The 19,582-nt window shown below is 36.8% G+C and overlaps 2 protein-coding genes across 3 annotated transcripts in view; one reads left to right on the forward strand and one right to left on the reverse strand.

Moving 5' to 3' along the window:
* HHIP (hedgehog interacting protein) overlaps nt 1–8,678 on the forward strand; it is an 87,730-nt gene extending 79,052 nt beyond the window's left edge. Inside the window, exons 12-13 of the mRNA XM_077815314.1 lie at nt 5,469–5,617; nt 8,485–8,678. Coding sequence (XP_077671440.1) covers nt 5,469–5,617; nt 8,485–8,678 — 343 coding nt within the window. The remainder of the gene's footprint in view (nt 1–5,468; nt 5,618–8,484) is intronic.
* The window catches only part of ANAPC10 (anaphase promoting complex subunit 10), a 242,554-nt gene that overhangs the window by 62,655 nt on the left and 160,317 nt on the right, over nt 1–19,582 (reverse strand). The window lies entirely within an intron of this gene.

A 19,582-nucleotide genomic window follows, 5' to 3' on the forward strand; every position in this document is an offset into this window, starting at 1 on the left:
TTACTCAGAAAAGGGACTTTATTAAACTGCAACCTGATACTCTATGCATCGTACTATATTTTACTACTATGACCATATAAATACCTAATCCTTGTTTAAAATCCTACTAAGATCAGACTTCAGCGATAGCCTGTTGAAATGATTGCCACTAGGCTAATTGTACATTGTACAAAAAGTAATTACTTTTACCAGTTTAATTTTTTTCCTTGAATGCCCCCTTCTTTTGACACTATGAGAAACAGTCAACGGGAGTGTTCAACTTACCCTGTCCATACAGGCCCATTTTGTATAGTTCCATCGTGTTCGCTCTCATTCCTCTCTAAACAATCCTAATCTTTTCATTTTCTCCGCACATGAATATTGTTCCAGACCTTGAAATAGTTTTGAGCATCAGGCTCCACACTATTAATTCTTATATTTTTTTTTAGATAGGGCAACTAGAGTAGAAGACAGTATTCAGGATAAGGACATAGCATTGATTTGTAGAACACTATAACATTTTCAGTACTGTTTTCCATCCCATTCCCTATGAATCCTAGCATATTTGTTTTTGATTCGGCTGAGTTTTCATTGAGCTGTCCAAAACCTACCATGTTCTTTTTCCTAATTTAAAACCCAAGAATGTGTATGAGGGGCTCAAGTTATTTCTTCCAACATGCATTGTCTTCTATTTGCCAACATTGAATTTCATTTGCCATCATGCTACCCATTTACCTAGCTTTTTAGATCCTTTGGGAGTTCCTTACAGTCTTCACTAATCTAAGTAATTTTGCTGTACAACCAATCCCACCCAGACTCCCTCTTCAAGCATGCTCCCATTCTAAAAATCAACTTACCCATTTTAATACCAAGCCTATGGCTGTCCCAGAAATTAAACTCTCTCAGTGAGAATCCCACCAACCCCCAGCTGCTAAATTCTTCCCCGATAACCAAACCCACTCACCAATTTTCCAGCGAGCGATATGTATGAAAATGCATCTGATGAAGTGAGCTGTAGCTCACGAAAGCTTATGCTCAAATAAATTCTTTAGTCTCTAAGGTGCCACAAGTCCTCCTTTTCTTTTTCCCCACCACTGGCATCACTTCCGGATCTCATCCCCTCCCCTTTTCATTAACAAATCCACCTCACCCAGCTGCCAAACACCGTGGCACTCCCAATCCATCAAGTGAGTGCATACTCCCTTCAAGGCACCTGAAAGTTTCTTAGCGTGGGTCACAATATAGCTCAAATAAATTCAAAAGTACACCATGGATGTACAATAAGAGATCAAACATTCAAATAAAAGTTTTGTAGTGATTCTCTCAAGAAAAATATTAGGAAATAAAGTGCTAAAACTGATGCTAATACAACGTTAAAGATGGTTATTTAAATTAAAAATACAGAGGCAACTGAAAAATTAAGGATATGACAACAATATGGGTCTCTTTGCATACCATCAAGCCTGCATTTCCTATGAAATTATGTTATTCGTTATATAGGTGGTGGGCTCCATCTGTTCTTTGACAAGAAAAGCAAAAGACTTACATGTACATGTTTCACAAGATGCCTGTGGTGGTGCATGGAATTTTATAAAAAAAACATATCAATGGAATGGATGTTTGAAGCCATATGACATGTGAGCTGATCATCTATAGTTACAGTTATTTCCAAATTAAAATTAAAACCATATTTAATAAATAATAAATAACAACACTTAAATAAATAATAAATAACAACACTTGAACTGTGTAGGAAATACTAGGAAATTCTGCAGCTTGGTTTGCGTTATCACTGGAAAAGATTCCTCTGAATCTATATTCTGTAGGACTTTTTAATGTATTGTGTGATGAATATTATGTTCTTATAAGACTTATCAGTTGCCAGAGTGCCTAGCACTTTTTGTAAGGGCTTTTTAAATACTATTTAAATCTAAAACAATAGATAAAAATAAATAAAAAGATAAATAAATAATGGATTCCCTGAATTGCATGCAGCTTGAATTCTCCATTTACACTGGTATCAAAACTACAGCAAAGTTTGATTCAATTATGAACGTACAAGGCAAAAAAAAAAAACCCTGGCGTGTCAAACGGAAGTTGTAGAATGCGGCAGTGATATTGTTAGATATTGCAAAATGGCTGCACGAATCATAATACACGACATAAAACACCTCCATTCAGAGTGCTCTCTGTAGGTAAAAATCAGAAACTGGGCACTTCGCTAGAGGAAAAGCCAACAGAAACAGGAGGCAGAGATAGATTCTAGCCTGGAGTATCTGAGCACCTACAGGAAAAAGTCACCCAGCAGGACTAACACCAAGTTTCTGAACAGACAAGACACACAAAAGCAGGACCAGTGGAAGTTTAAGGTTTCAACAAGTTATACTGTTAATCAGGAAGAGGAGGAAAAGAGTAAAGACAAAAAGGCTGAGACCATCAGCGATTGAAGTCCTTTATCTTTGGTACCTCTGCTCTAAGGAAATTCATTAACATCCATTATTGTCTATATAATCTATCTTTCCTACCGAGTAATAAAATAACCTTTAGTTATCACTATAATTTTAAATATTTAGTATATTTGTGTAAAATATACCTTTGCACCCTGTAAAGGATGGCACTATAGGATTTCGGCTAAAACATCTAAAAAAGGACAAGTGACAGAAACCCCATTGCTTTAGACATGTAATAGTGAGCTAAAATTGTACAAACTTGGACTGGCAGGGCAATGTACATGGTGAACTACTGGGCCTTTAACTACTGTGCTTCTATGACAGTTATGCAATGCCAAAATTTTAATACGGGGCTCCCTTAAAAATCATAGAATCATAGGACTGGAAGGGAACTCTAAAGGTCATCTAGTCCAGTCCCCTGCACTCATGGCAGGAATAAGTATTATCTAGACCATTCCTGACAGGTGTTTGTCTAACCTTCTCTTAAATGTTTTGCCTTATTGGAAATACATGTGATATTCCTCACCAGACTCCACCATCTTCCTCATCCCTTACCAAAACCACCACTAACTCTGTATTCCCTCACCTCCTAAAGATCCAGGTGTTCCACTCTCCATCTATAAATCCTGGCCCTCTCCCCCACTCAGTATGCCTCCCTCTTTCCACCATATTATGGAATTTTCTCTAGGTGTCTCCCCCTACTTTAATCTCCTTGACCTTCACTGCTTTTTGATTCATTTCAACATCCAGTTCAGAATTGTTCTAAATTTTCTTAGCCCTCCAACCTACCTTATTTCTCTCTACTGCCCTTCCAATTCCATACACTCACCTCGTGGCAGCTTTCTCTTTCTCGCCACACAACTATTATTTTATTCTCACTGTTGGTGAGAATCTTCTAAAATCCCTTAATCTCTTTCAAGTTCTGTCCAAAAATCCCTTTTGTTCCTTTCCTATACTTTTTTCTCGGCTCCTCGCCCATTATTATTTAAGTGTAAATTGTATTGATTTGTCAAGTATCTACACGGAAATCTAGGCAGCTCTTAAAATTTAAACCACATAATTAAAAACCTAAAGTGTTCAATAAAATACTTTGTCAGATATATATTAAATAAATACAATTGTTCCAAATCAAAGACAGTCCCGCAAAAATGAAAGTTACTAACCCTGCCATATGATGGTACCCTAGTTAAATCATCATTCAGCCTCCAGCTCCTCCCCTTATGGACCCCAACTTCTCCAAATGGCTCTGAGACAAGATGAACTCTGCAGTGCACGTGAAAGAATTCCAGGCTGCAACAGACTAAGTGTGGAAAGTGAATTCCAGTACTGAGGATGTTTAGCTCACTTAAGCACTGCTGCTGATCTCAGTAGTGGCAGTACGGGCCCAGGGAGGGAGGCAGCCTCTTAGCTAAACAGTTCCAAAACTATTTAGGGCCTTTTAAGATAAAATCAAATTCTTGAGCTCCACCAGGGAAGCTTCTCAGGAGGCAGTTCAACTCTCAGAGCATTGGTGTTCTGTGCTGCCTTCATATGTGGTCTCAATACATATTGTTTAATTCTGAATAATACCTTAGAAGACAGTTTGTATGAAATGATGCATTAGAGAGAAGGTGGGTGAGGTAATATCATTTATTGGACCAACTTCTGTTGGTGAGAGAACAGAAAAGAGATTGGTCCAATAGAAGATTTACCTCACCCACCTTGTCTCTCTAATATCTTGGGACTGACACGGCTCCATCAACACTGCACACAAAGATGCATTGTACTGTATTTTGCTAAGAACATAAAATGTCTCATCCTTCTTTGAATGATGGTTATGAGAAAATAACTATTCCCTTAGAACCCAATCTTGCTCCCACTGAAGTCAATGGCAAAACTTGTATTGATATATGTGACAGATATTGCAACCACATGCAATATCTTTGGAGACCATATTGCGTTAAGTGTATTAGTAGTTTATGTATTACTTACTATGTGCCAGGGATTGTATGCAATTCCTGGAGAGAGGATTGCCACAGCTCCTCTAGGAACTAAGAACAGGGGAGAGGTGATTACGGTGAATCACTCAGATTGTAAACACCTCCAGTGAGGTACCAACCCTGTAGGAGTCTTGCATATTCTAGTTCAAACTGCTTTTCCCAGAAACCAATAGACAAAGAAATGGCTTGTGGTATCAAAAGTCTGGGTTTCAATGGACTCAGGGTCTTCTTTCTGATCCAGCAGATGGACAGGACCTTCTGTCCCAGGAACCCCCAACCCTTATGGAAGCGTTGGAAAGACTTGGCCTACTATGGCCCTGTAAGACTGATGGATGACCTCTAGCAAGCTTTTAGCATGTGCATAGGAACTTGTATTATTTTTATATGCTTTCCATTTAAAGTTTTTACCTTTAAAATGAATAAGGTGCTTGCTTAGAAAGAGCTATGTGGTAACTGCTGGCATTACGGTGATCATAGCCCTTAGGAAGAAAGAAAAGCACAGGGGCTGGCCTTTAGGCCGGGATATCACAGTGAAAGGCAGGGAGCAGTGCAGCCTTAAAACCACTGGTCAGGAGAGAGAGAGACACACACAAGTCACCACCCAAGAGAGCTCATAACTGGGAACCACAAACCCTAAGTGGGTATCCTTGAAGGACCATGGAGGGGGAATACAGGTGAAGTTACCCTGAAACTGTGACAGTTACCAATGAGAAAAGGAGTAGGCCTTTATTAAGAAAAAAGTACAGTTTGCATTCCATGTTCACTGTCAACAGTGACAGTCTGAATGCAGGAAAAGGAATTATATGATTCAAGATAAGGTCTTGAAAAGATTTCAGCTGACAGTATTCTTATAATCCTTTTATGTGAAAAGAGATTTGTTTTCACTTACAGTATTCACATGTTTTCTATACAAAACTAAGATTTTCTATATGGGCATTTTAAACTGCTTTCTTTAGAGGAAAAAGAGAAAAAAGCAAGTTTTTTTATTTCACGTGTGAAAGCATTCTCTCCCCTTGACCCTGATTTTAAATAAGTAATTGGCTCGCATATTTTTCTACAGACCTTTAGTCCCTGAAGAATGCAAAAGAACAGCTCAGTCTGCACAGATATTGACGTCTGAATGCTCAAGGCATTGTCGGAATGGGCACTGCACTCCAACTGGAAAATGCTGCTGTAATCAAGGCTGGGAAGGAGAATTCTGCAGAACTGGTTAGTATTTAGATTCATGGCAATGAGTGAAAATAGCAATTACCTCCCCCAAAAATTGCCTTTAATGACTTGCTGAGATAAAATCTCTGATAAAGCAAATTTACTGTAGATTCTAGAAGCACAGAACAAACAGGCGCTTTGATACTGTGGTGATGTGTGAAGTAGAAGACTCTAGATGAAAGATCTACAATAAGTAATATTTAAGGCTACAATGTGAGATCCTTAAGTACAGCATGTAGAGTTCCATTAATTAATGGCAATAATAGTGTAGACTACAATATACTCCTGTTTTACCTTTCAACCATGTTGTAAAATACAAAGGAAATTCTAGTAATATAAATTAGGAATCAGATTTCAAGAGACATGTAGGTGCCTTATTCTCACTGAAATCAAAGGGAATGAGGCAACTAAATACAGTACCTTGAAAAATCTGGTCCTAAATCCCTGACCCTGCAGTCTCCCCCCACATAGAATTACCACTGACTTAAATAAGAGTTACCTGCTCAGAAGGGGCTGCAGGATCTGTCCCTTCAATTATTCTTTTGCATACTTTAAAGTCAGCCAGTTTGATGTGGTCTTTTATTAAAATGCCTTTGCATTTTTATTTTATTTTTCCCTATAAGATACAGTGACTCTAGTTAGTATGTTTCAGAGTAGCAGCCGTGTTAGTCTGTATTCGCAAAAAGAAAAGGAGGACTTGTGGCACCTTAGAGACTAACCAATTTATTTGAGCATAAGCTTTCGTGAGCTACAGCTCACTTCCACTGCATGCATCCGATGAAGTGAGCTGTAGCTCACGAAAGCTTATGCTCAGATAAATTGGTTAGTCTCTAAGGTGCCACAAGTCCTCCTTTTCTTTCTAGTTAATATGTTGATTAAAGAGAATTTGATAAATATTTCAGCACAAGATATACCTGATAATTGTAAAATGTTTATAATCCACTGGGGAAATTCTCTGGGTTATAAAGCTGTCAAATTGTTGCCAAGCCTTTTTTTTTAAATCTATGTTCCAACTTTTTTCTGGAACTCAGTAACTTTACTCTGGGTGTGTCATCAAAGGAAGCAAAAGTTAATGAACAAACCCTAATCCCAGAGCTGAGCTGATGTCAATGATGGCTCAGACAAGGATGTGGGTATACAATAAAAAGCAAGTAAAACAGATGATGGCAGCACAGCACTAGGTGGGAAGAGAATCCCATAGAGCAGCACAAAAAGGCAGACCCTCTGCACAGAAGCCCTAAATTCTGCAAGTCTGTACTCTGGACAGTACTCCTTCCACTTTCCCTGCCCAAAGGAGCTCCAGGAAGAAGTACTCCGATGTGAATCTAATGGGGTGCTTAATCATCTCTCCCCTTCTCGCAGGTTGGGTGTAGGATGATTGATATAGTCCAGTACCTGCAACTTAGGAAAGAGCAAGGATTCTCTCTTTACTACATGTCAGACTACACTTAGCAATGCTGCTTAGATCCCTGCATGGGACCTTGCACCACTAACATATTCTAAATAATAAAAGTAAATAACTGGGAGGCAATAATCTGGTTCTAAGAGGGCCTTACAGTGAAAAATAGAAATTAGTAATGCAAACCAAGAGACCTGACTTTTTACTCATCTATTTTGTCTTAGACATCATTAAATATCATCAGGGTGGCATCATCATGACAAAAACATCTGAATATTTTCATCATAATACTGTCCATCGCAAACAAAGGGCTAAAAGACGTTGTACAATTGCAGTTATTTATAGTTGGTTTGGCTAATATTAGTTGGAACTCAATATAATGTTTACAGTTAAAAAACTGAAAAAACTGAGTAATAAAGAATTGCAGTGGTAAATATTCAGGTATCTTTTAAAGCAGGGGTCCCCAACGTGGTGCCCGCGGGCGCAATGGCGCTGGGGCAGTTGTGTGTGCCGCCAGGACACCACACCACTGAAATGACACCTCCGCCCGCGGCCACCTGAGAACCGCCTGCCGAAATGCCGCCAAGAAGCGTTGCTGTTTCTCGTCGGCATTTCGGCGACAGGGTGTTTGGCGCCCGCCACAGTCTGTTGGGAATAGGAATGTGCTATTCCCACAGAAAGGCTGGGGACCACTGTTTTAAAGAGACACAAAGTACCTCAGGCCCACATTTTTCAAGGTATTTAGTGATTGACTGTTAATGGAATTTAAGCTGCTAAGTGACTAAATCACTTTTAAGAATGAGATGTAAGCTCCTAAATCAGTTAGGTGTTGCTATGAGGAGCACTGCAAGACCTAAATACCTTTTAAAATGTTGGCCTAAGTGACTTAGGAACCCACGTCCCATTTTTAAAAGTGACTTTGGGCCAGATTTTTAAATGTATGTAGGTGTTGCTTTGCTCAGCATTGTAATGTCTAACTGACATAGATGCCTAAGTCTCACTGGAAGTCAATGGGACTTAGGTGCTAAAGCACCTAAGTCACTTTTGAAAATGAGATTTTGGCACCTAAGCCAGGGAGAGCAATGCCTAAATACCTTTATAAACCTGAACCCTAGATTTCCAAGTGCCTAAGTCATTTTTGAAAATGAGACCGAGGCGCCTAAGTCAATTAAACGCTTTTGAAAATTTTGCCATAAGTCAAATAGCTATTTATTTTCACAGTCCATTACTTGTGAGGTCCTCTTAGGAGCACGAAAACAGTATTTATTTCCTTCACAGTTCTGGGTATCCATTCTGCAACTTTTTTTTTAGCACCAGTTTGGTCTTCATATTCCGTACTTGTAATTTTTTTTTATCCTATCATCACAGTCACTGGCGCTAAGTAGCTCTCATGTCATGTGCATGCCTTTGATTTTTTTATTTCTTAGTAAGATTCTCAATATGAATTAGAATATTTTTTCCCCCACAGCAAAATGTGATCCAGCATGTCGACACGGAGGTGTCTGTGTAAGACCCAATAAGTGCTTGTGTAAAAAAGGATATCTTGGCCCCCAGTGTGAACAAGTGGATAGAAACATCCGAAGAGTGACAAGGGCAGGTATTCTTGATCAGATTATAGACATGACATCCTATTTGCTGGATCTAACCAGCTACATTGTATAGTTTCTGGGACTATTTGGATACTACATTTTCAACGGGCATTTATTTTGAATTCTGTCATTTTAAAAGGACGGTTATCCTGCTATAAACACCGGTGATTCAATTTACTTTTATTAATTTAACTATAATTTCCAGACATGTGCAGATAATTTTTTTTCATGTGTGCATATATCCATACATCGGCATAGATGTATAGATGTACAACACACACAAAACCCCATCATAAGTGTGGTTGCATAACTAGTGGAATTTCTGAAATATATTTCTTCACGTGAAATAGCTTACACAGTGATTCCACTTAAAGCACATTTTCATCAAAGGACTCTTATGGTGTCATAATGGATTCTTTGACATCCCAGCAATTTTATGTCTTTAACTATCTGATTATAACAATAAAGGGAGGAGTTTTGAAACATTACTGTACAAACTGCTGGATTTCATTAAATTTAGTTATAACAGTTTTTAAGGTGAAATGAACTACACTATGAGAGAATATTTCTAAACTCCTTAATGCAGTCCTAAATAGGCAATTAATTGTAAGCTTGTAACCTTCACCTTCATCAATGTATCTCTATTACAGAATGTTATGCACTTACTTCTTTATCTGGCATAGATGCAGAAATCTGGTTATCACAACTTAATATCAAAACTGTTTCAAGTGTTTAATAATTAAATTATATCAGCGTATTTCAAAACCAGTCATCCTAGAAGGTCTGCTTTTTATCATATATTTTATTTAACATTGGGCACTGGGTTCATGTTACATATTTATATTATTTTATTTTATTTTTATAATATAGACATCACCTAGATGAAACAGCTTTGCCATGTCCTGTAAAATACTAAAGTTACATTTTTCACCAACTTAATTGGAATGACGGGGAATGAGAGAGCAAACACTCTTAAATGTGTTGTGGATCTAATTTAGAAATGTATCCTTGTGTCAACATGTATTCCTTTACAACGGATGAAAAAGCAACCACCAATCAATCTTTGTAGAATTCCAGCATACCATAAAAATGTTTATAAAAGTGCTTTTCACTATAACAGGATTGCCCAAATTATACATGATTAGACTGTTACAGATTTCACACTGAATGGAACTTCACTGGACAAGAGCTCACTTTAGCAAATCTTGGGTACATAAAATGTCATTTGTAAAAACGTTATATGACAATTATTGCCAAATATGGTTTTAAATGTAAATGTTCCTTGAAGAGTTAACAAAAAATGAATTTTTGTAAATGTATCAATAAATTTGGTGTACATGCTGTATTCAGGTTTTTTAAAGCATTAGTTAATATTTTAACTATAGACACCTTCAGACTGGGGGACCACCCCCAATCCGCCCCTGCCCCTTGATCCCCCATCATGTGCTGCCAGATCTCAGCATTCATATCTATCACATATAAGGTTTCCTTTGTACTACTGCCTTACAGAAAAACTTACCTACAAAGAGAAAACAGAACAACCACAGTGTTCCCATCATCGCCCTACAAATTGCTGTTCCTGTATCAACAGTGGATAGTGGTTTAAGCAATGCAGTCTAACATATTCCAGCAAGATTTCCCACCCATAAGAAAATGACCTTTATAGGACAGTGACTTGTAACTAATTTTCCATTACTGGATGTTTTCAGTCTCTTATTTTAATACATCTGAAATTTGCAAGGAAAGCATGCTTGATATTTGTCCCGATCTGTGTTAAGAGACTGGCTAAAGTGAACAGAAAGCTACACTTGCCTTCCATATATGATTACTTGGGTTTTAGCTGACCTCATGCCAAATGGAAATTGGTTGAGAAATCTTGGTTGAGTGCTTAGTGAACAATAGTCTGCATTAAAAAGTGCATGCATAATTTTGCACAATGTAGATTCAAGTGACAGTCTATTCAAAGAAGTCTCAGGATTAAATGAGCATGGAGACCAAATTGCCCTCTTACCCCAGAAAAGGGTGGTCCTTTCTAGTCACACTAACACTTCATTGGCTAAGCAGTGTGACAAATCTTGCAATGAACCCTGCAATAGCCTGCATCTGTAGGTTAATAGCAGCTCTTTGTCTCCACTGCTTTCTGCCTATAGTCTTTTTACTGAATTCCATCACAAAAAGTTTTACAATTAAAAAAAATGTCCTGACAACCATTTTTGTAAATTGACCTTACCAACTAATCTTCCCTTATTCAACGTGGGTGACATTAACAAAATGTGAACTTCTGGTGAATGAGCCAGCTGTCTAAATCTGTCAAATTGTGCAGTTTTATTATGCATTATACTCTTCATAGAGTCAGCAAAACAAGAATAAAGTTACCGCAGTATTATTTGTAACATTTAAACATCCAACCCAACTAGCACTTTTTTCACTTCCTTTAACAAAAGTAATTCCAAGCTGTAACTTATAGACTAACAAGGCTACCCTTCTGAAATCTGTTCATATCAGCAGTGACTCTTGAATATTTTCAGTACCTAACTGAAGAGGAATGATACACCATTTTTACGAGTCACTTTCAAGTTCTTTGAAAAGAACCAAGCCCTAAGTGACCTTATCTATTTTGGTAAAAGACTAAATTCTTCTAGTAAGTAGTTATGCAGAGTCACAGATGTTAGCTTATACCAACAAAATGTCTAGTATCCAGATGGCCCCTAGTTTCTGTTACTGGTGAAAAGAGACATCAGCACTCTTTTAAAGACAGAGGGTAAAATCCTGGCCCCATCAAATCAATGGCAAAACACCCGTTGACATCAGTGAGGCAGGATTCCATCCTAAAAATTTAAACATCTATATCAGTTTATAAAATAAAATCCATTTGACACATTCCAGAAAGATTGTAATACTTATTACTAAGAACAGGTCTCAAATATGCGGGGTGAGGGGAAAGGGGGAGATAGAGAGGAGTTTGTGTTTCATTGCATTATTAAACAATTTTTCCATCCTGTGGAAGCAGGCCTCTCTCCATTAAGCCCCTAAGGGTGTGTAACATAACATGAGGACTGTCCATTAGAAAGGAGGAGATGTTCTCATTAGATGTTTGAACTGCATATTTTTCAAAAGAAATTACACTAAATATTGAAAGGGGTGAGTAAACTAAGATCACCCTCCTCTCACCTTTTCCTGACCTGATAGTCTAAAATGTTAAAGAAGTTTGACTGCAGAGAACTGACATGCAAAAATTAAGTTATTTCTGTACCATTCTTATTGCTAGTTAGGTCACCCTGTAGCTATCTTATGTATTCAGTAAGAGTTTTCCAGCATAAAAAACAGAGCTTCCAAATGAAACTGGCTAAATGGGGCAAATAGCTAAGGAGACCAAGTAGGGTTTTTAGCATATGCTTGAGTTTCTTTCTTCTCTCTCCTGTCTTTTAGTTTAATAAGGTCATTATGAAACACATCCATGCCTTTGTTTCCAGCACACTATATATTTCAAACATTCCTTCAGGTGTCTTTCCCCTCAAAGAGGAAAAATGTATTTTTTCAACATAACTCTATTCTAGCTCCCAGCTGGATTGAACCCACTTATATTTCTCATTTTCTCTCTTTCCTCTCCCTTTTCCTGAAAAAAGTCACATACACCACTGATCTGGTGGAAGGTCTAATTTTTGCACATCCATTGAGCCATCTTCTCTACTCCACATGTGACAGTATCAATATTTGAGATGCAGACTTGTTCTGTTAAGAATTTGTCATAAAAACAGCCCCAAATTGTTGTACTTTCTAGTCACAAAAATCACTAAACTGATTTTTTTGACTTGTCCAACTGCAACTATTAGCCCAAAATTGTCCCTCAGATTGGCACAAAACGTCTTCCATTGGTTTTAAGGGAACTATATGTGCCTATCAAAGAGCAGATGTTGGCACAGTGTCTACAAGTCCTCAGAGTTACTGTATTCCATGCATCCAAATTATCCAAATATCAATATCAGGGAGAACTATTCTCTACTGGCAGCCATGATAACTTCAGCATCTTTTGCTTCTCCCATTCACTTCTGTTAATGTTGGTGTGATAGCTCTTTCCTCAAAGCAAAGATCAGTATTTCCATGCTGTTTCTGTTCACTATTTTTTAATCCATATTATAGACAGATGCCTCACTAAAGTGGCCTTCCCATGGCATGTTACATGCAGAATTTAAACAAAATACTGGTATTTTTAAAAGTGATACTTTTGATTATTCTGCCTGTGGTGGGTTTTTTTTTTTTTTGGTTGATTGGTTGGGTTTTTTTCCACTTCTAATACTGTGGCTTGGTTGCCATCAGTCATTCACTGTGCTGTGGTTCAGGAGTAGCAGTCTCATGTCCCTCACTCTTTAGATCATGAAGCTCAGTTGTGTCAAGGAGGTGACCTGCTTGAGCTGGGCCGTTGTTTATTATCCAGTCAAACTGTCAGGCAGTTCAAAAAACAACACTGGCATCAGCTTTGAAGGGGATTGTTTCCAGTCTAGCCATCAGAACCCTCAAATGAGAAACAGAAGGGGATTCCCCAGAATGAAGGAATGTGGATCCTCACAATTCTCTTTCCCTAGCATTGGATTAACAAGGATGACGCTAACTTGCACACCTGTGTGCCTGAGGCCCCAATCCTGCAAACACTTAAGCATCAGAGTAAATTTACACATGTGAGCAGTCCCACTGAGTTGAAGAGGACTATTCACATGTACTAAGTTAGTCACATGCATACGCTGTTGCAGGATTGGGGCCTAAGGGAGAAAACTGATACTGCCTAAAAAGAAATATTGCTCAGCTAAATTTTCACTGATTGTGTGAGTATTTAAGAAGGTATTAGATATTTTTAAAATCATCGTTAATGTTAACTAATAGTCTATTGAATTAGTAAAAATATAATCTCGTTAGAAGAACTGGTCAAAAATGAGAAAAATATGACAAATTTTTGAAATTTCAAAGTTGTTTCCATTTGGTAGGTTTCAAAATGGATCTACTTGAGGGATTTTTAATGAATTTTTTAAATTCTAAACATTGGCAAAATGGTTACCAATGGTTACCAATTTTCTTTATTTACCAAAACCCAGGTTTTCTTAACCATTTTACCAAAAACCTACTTTTTGATTAAAAAAACCCTATTTTGATAAACATTTCAAAAAAAAGTTTTGGGAAAAAAATGTTGAAAAAGTCAACAGGGTTTTGATAAAATTTTCATCATTTTCCAGGGGAGAACTGGAGAATATTTCAATGAATACATGTTTTATTCAAACAACTTTGACTAACTCTACTTTTCAGAGTGTATAAGTATGAAAACAGGAGTGGAGACCACTTGAATGCTTAGCTTTCCATTACTTTAGCCTTTCTCTGAGAGCCTGATCTAAAGTCCACTCTAGTCAACTGAAAGACTCCCAATGACGTTAGTTTTAGGATTAAGTCCTCAGAAGATATCCACTTATTCAGCGGCAGGACTTCACTGCATACATTATCCCTTCAAGCCTGTTCCGGCAGTCATTAGTCTTGATGAAAGTTTTACCAGAGCAAGGACGGCAGATCCAGGCCTGTTTTTAGGTACAGAGCATATCTGGTCCTGTTTGTGTTTTGTTACAGGTATTGCCATCAGTTATGTGAGGATATTATTCTGTTGTCAGATTTTTATATTAATTTTTTATTTGTTTAAAAAATGTGTAGCAATTGACCCATAGTAATTTATTCCCCTTTCACACACTTGTTCTTATCTTAGGTTTTTGAATACATCAACTAGGCAAGAAGGTAACTAAAAAAAATGCCAATGGTCCCATTTTATGAGCTAACCATAACAACATACTGAAGTGAACCCCAACTGGACATATAAGGTAAAATCCTGGATCTACTGAAATCAATGGCAGAAGTTTTATTGACTTCAAAGGGACCAGGATTTCATCTATTGAACTTAACAATTCACTAGAACCTTGGACACATTTTCAAATATGGTGTAAGAATGCTATACCATTCCAATCCAATCTATGGCCCCAATCCTGCAAACACACAAGTAGTTAACTTTACTACCACGAGCAGTCCCATTGGACTCAACGTGACTACTGTCAGTCATAATGTTAAGCATGTGCATAAGTGTTTGCAGAATCAGGACTTGGGTGTTTGCATACATGCACACAATATACTGGGCAAAATTATGCTTGTAGATATGCACACATCAATGGGTGACATCGAAGGGTGTTGTATGCACATATCCAGTGGTAGAATTTGACATGACATATATTCATAGTAAGATCTTCCAAGAAATCAGATTACTGCAAATAATTCCATGTGGATTTACAAAAATTGTTCTGACTTACAAGGCAGTATTACTGATGCATTGTCTCGGGAAAGAACAGTGTCACCACTTTTCAGCACAATATACATACCTAAGTAGTGACATATACCAAACATGCAATGACTTAGATATGATGTGAGATTTCACTAAATAGTAAAGAGACTGATCACTCATCCATCCCCAGCCCACTTCTAAGGTATTACTAATTACTGGTATGGGCTGTATACATAAAGGCACCATACTTGCTGTCCTTACTCAAACAAAATTCCCACAGACTTCAGCAGGAGTTTTCTTTACATGAGGACTGCGGGGTTGGGTTTGAAAGGACCAATGGATAGATTTTATTGTACTGAATGGCCTGTATATATTTCTAGCGATCATCAAACCATGTATACTAATAGAAAACTCTGCACTGAACATGTGTACTACAATACCTACAGTACATATACTGACTTTTATAAACAAATATATTGGAAAATAACACTAGAAATGTGTTCAAGTCAACAAGATGGTATCACATTGCATGAGATTTTTATTTTAAATTCTACAAGCAAACATCCATCCCATTCCGAGTGACAAATGTGGTCCAGTGCATTAAATATTTAAGTTTCTTTGACATTGTCTAGGATATTTTCCCACTTGTTTAGTTTTTCAATAAAAATAAAACTGACATAATACCAGATATACCAATATTTTAAAATTTCAAAGATCCCCAGGACATCTTGAAATGTTAGAGAAAGTGCATGCATGCACATGAGTGTAGCAGCTGTGTTTGCCTTACCCTCTTTTTATTTTTTATATGGAGAATGTGTGTTGCTACAAAGAGTAGGAAGTAGTTTGCATCAGAAGGTGATGCGTCAGTATGACATACAAATGCAGTTAGTCCAGACATTTCTAGAAGAGTCACAAAACGTAATACAGGCCCGGCATAGTATAAGCTAGAGCCTATTCACACCAAGATAAACAGTCATAACAGCTGGAAACTCAATTGCTGCATTTGCAATGATCACCATTAACATCAGAGACAATATTTCTCCCAGTCAGCCTGCTATGCCCACATATTTTTTGACAATAACTATCAAATACTGTACATGCATTTTAAATGTGGGAAAATATCTTAGGAAAATATCTCCACTCAAACTATGTTTAAGTATCTTTATATCGTATTACTGTACATTACTTAACACCTACAGACCGCACCTATCCAGCAATGCACTGAGCGCTCGAGTAATATTAAGTACAGGAGTAGTGTCACTGAAATCATGTGCTTAAGGTGATGCAGGTACTTAAGTGTTTTGTTGGATCTGGACAATAATCCATAGGTTTATATGTCTAAGTATGTGGTTACAAACCACGATGTGCTATGTGTCATTTCTTTAGGCAGGCAGGATGGTCTAATGTTTAGAGCAAAGGAATTAGAGTCAGAAGCATGGGTTTCCTTCCTAATTCTGCCACTGCCTCTCTGTGTAATCTTAAACAAGTAATTTAATCTCTCTGTGCCTCAGTTTCTGATCTGCAAATTGGTGATAATGCCAACTTTTGTAAAGTGCTTTGAGCTCTTTAGATGGAAAGTGCTATGTAAGTGCAAAGTATTATATTATTATTGAAGACCATGTATGTATACACACTTATGTAATATATAATATATGTATAATGCATATAAATTCTAACAAATATATGTGTAATATCTTAAAAATGGAACAGTTGTGTCTTGATGAAGTGGTAAATGCATAGAGTTGGATTTATTGTTAATCTGTGGATTTAATTTTTTTTTTTAGACAAAAGGATGTTTAAGTGTATAATTACTTTTAATTTAATATATTTATGTACATGCATGCCTGGAGTTCTGGTTAGGTAGTGTTATTCTGTGTCCTTTAAGCTAATAAAATATATGAAACCATCTTCTGATCTAAAGTACATGTGCTACTTTAAAATTATTTTTGTTCCAGTATTTTTTTAAAATTGTTTATGACTAAATGCATAATTTAAAAATGCATTAAAGTGTTAAAATTTTGGACTGGCTTTTTAGTCTTTGTTGTTAAAAACAGTCAATTAATGCCTGAGTAAAAATATTCATTGAAATGTACACCAGTTTCATTTGTATAAAATCTAATTTGCTTTCATAAATGTGACTTGGAGCGCTGCTAATGTTCTCTGTATGTATCTATACTTTTTTTGTTTCCAGATAAATATGAAAGTAAAAAATCAGACCATTTTATTGAACAAGACACCTGTTTCATTGCACAAAGTCTGTATACGTATGTGTGTGAATAAAGGCACAGGAGACACTTCAAATGCATTTGTTTGAGGATCAGTTCATTGGCTAATGGAAATGGTTTTATTTTTAATTTGTTTCATTTATTTAAGATTTCAGAAGAACAAATTAATGCAACAACATATGTTATTTAATACTGGATGCATCACTCCCCATATTTTAAATTAAGAGGTCATAAAATTGAATGTAATTTAGAATTCTCTCTCCCTACTCATGTAAAGTGTTGGATTCTGTTTCCACTGAAATCAATGTCAGAACAAATCAATCCTGGCAGCAGGAACAGGCCCAGAATACATGCATTTCAATACAGCAGAGTATTAGAAATGTAGAGTAGAGCAGAGTAGAGTGCTAATTCTTATTTTGTTAATGCATATCCCTGATCATTTTTACAAAATACAGTCGCAATACAACAAGTGGTTTTACCCCTCTTCTCAGTAAAGGTTAGTAGAAGAACTGGTTGAAAGCTTTCAACTGGGAGAAAAAAAAATCAAAATATGTTTCAAGTAAATCAAAATATTTTGTAAAAGTATGTTTATTTGAAATTTGCCATTTTTGATGAAAATTTAAAACAAAAAATGTTGATATAACTACCCTCCCCCAAAATTAATTAAATTTTTTCAAAAGATTTAGTTCAAAATTATTTTTGTCAAAAAATGAAGTTATGAAACTCTTTAATCACATAAAATCAAGTTTTTCATGAAATATACTTAACCTTTTTTTGGATCAGCTCTCGTTAATAGCAGAGTTCAATATTGACGTGTCACACTACACTTTTAGCTAAATTTTACTAAATATACCACTAAATGATGTATTATACATAACTTAATAAGGGTGTGACACACCAGAGTGCTGGTAAGAGAATGGTCTGTATTTCTTGGCCCCAGGTACATAGCTTGGTTCAGGATTATAAAATTAGAGACCTCCTAGTCACATGGTAGGAGTCAGTTTCCAGACATCACTGGCCATTATTACATCTTCTCTCTTCTTTGGAAAATGAAATGCAAACCAAATATAATGGCCTCTGATTTCAAAAGAGACCAATGACTTTGAGTGCCCAGTTTGAGCATCCTTACCGAAGCATGATTTTCAGGAGGTTCTGAGCACCCACACTTTAAGGTATCTAATTTTGGCACTCAAAAATTGAGGCAGCCAAAAATCACTTGTCACTAGACCAATATATACCAGAACTGACCACAAACTAATACAGCTAATTAATAAACGATCTGAGATCGGAATTTGGCTCTGTGTAGGTGACATGGCATTTCTAAATTGCAACTTACGAAGCAAGAGCTTACATTTTTCCGTTCCTTCTATCAGTGGTGTTAAATAGTGCTGTAAAAGTGGTTTGTTACTTTTAAATCTTATTTACAAGGTTTAGCCTGCTCTGTGTCTAGTTTTTGTGATCAAACACTGAAGCACTATTAAAAACAGACATGGATGCTAACTGTAAAGCACAGATCAAAGGGGAAACAAATATAAATTTTTTAATTATATCATCATTTCCCCATTTTTTTTAACCAGCACTATCATTAGTGATGTGGGAGGGTGGGCAGCCACATGGTTAGGATTCAGATAAAATCTGAGCTTTGCTCAACTTTGGATATTTGATTTTATTTCAGCCCCATCTCTGATTAAAAATAGCTGCTGCAGCAATTGTTCTTTTTAGTTTAGAGATATATACATTTTTGTTCTTAAGTAGAGGAAGAACTTGGGACAAAAAAGTGGTTAAAAGAGAATATGGAAGAGAGGAAGCAATGAAGATATCAGTGCAAAGAACAAATGGGCTGTATCTATTCTGTTAAAAAGAAAACCAGAAGAAACCTGCAAGGTACACTACTTAATTATAAGTACAGTGCAGCATGTGGGTCTGGTGACATCATAAACCACTTGAGTTTGTTCTTGTAATTTATTAAGAAGTTATGAAAACCCACTGACATATTTATAAGCCTTGGAATTAACAGCTACCTTTCATTTCTTTTATAATATATAACACATGAATTTTACATAGAGAATTATGTATATGCAACTGTATATTGCTAGGCCATAAGTCCATCAAGGGCTTCTGATGACATCCTAAACACCACAGGCCAAATTCATCTCTGATTTCAGGGGGATTAAGCTAGGAATAAATGTGCCCAGATGAATGAGGCTTGTGTGGTTTGCCAATAACAGCAGAACCCCTGAAAGGAATTGCAAACTTACCAAGAATACGTTGTCATCATTGTAACTCATCTTTTCAATCCCTGTCCTCCTAATAAGCCTCTCCTGACTCTACTTTTTGCTCTTTTGACCGACACATTTAGCACTCTCTCTCTCTCTTTCTTTCCTTTACAGCCACTTCCTTCAAATTGTGCTGCACTAAGTCTGCCATTTATTTGCAGGTTTCTAACCA

This window comes from Eretmochelys imbricata, chromosome 4 (assembly GCF_965152235.1).
Source record: "Eretmochelys imbricata isolate rEreImb1 chromosome 4, rEreImb1.hap1, whole genome shotgun sequence".
In the NCBI taxonomy this organism is placed as follows: domain Eukaryota; kingdom Metazoa; phylum Chordata; order Testudines; family Cheloniidae; genus Eretmochelys; species Eretmochelys imbricata.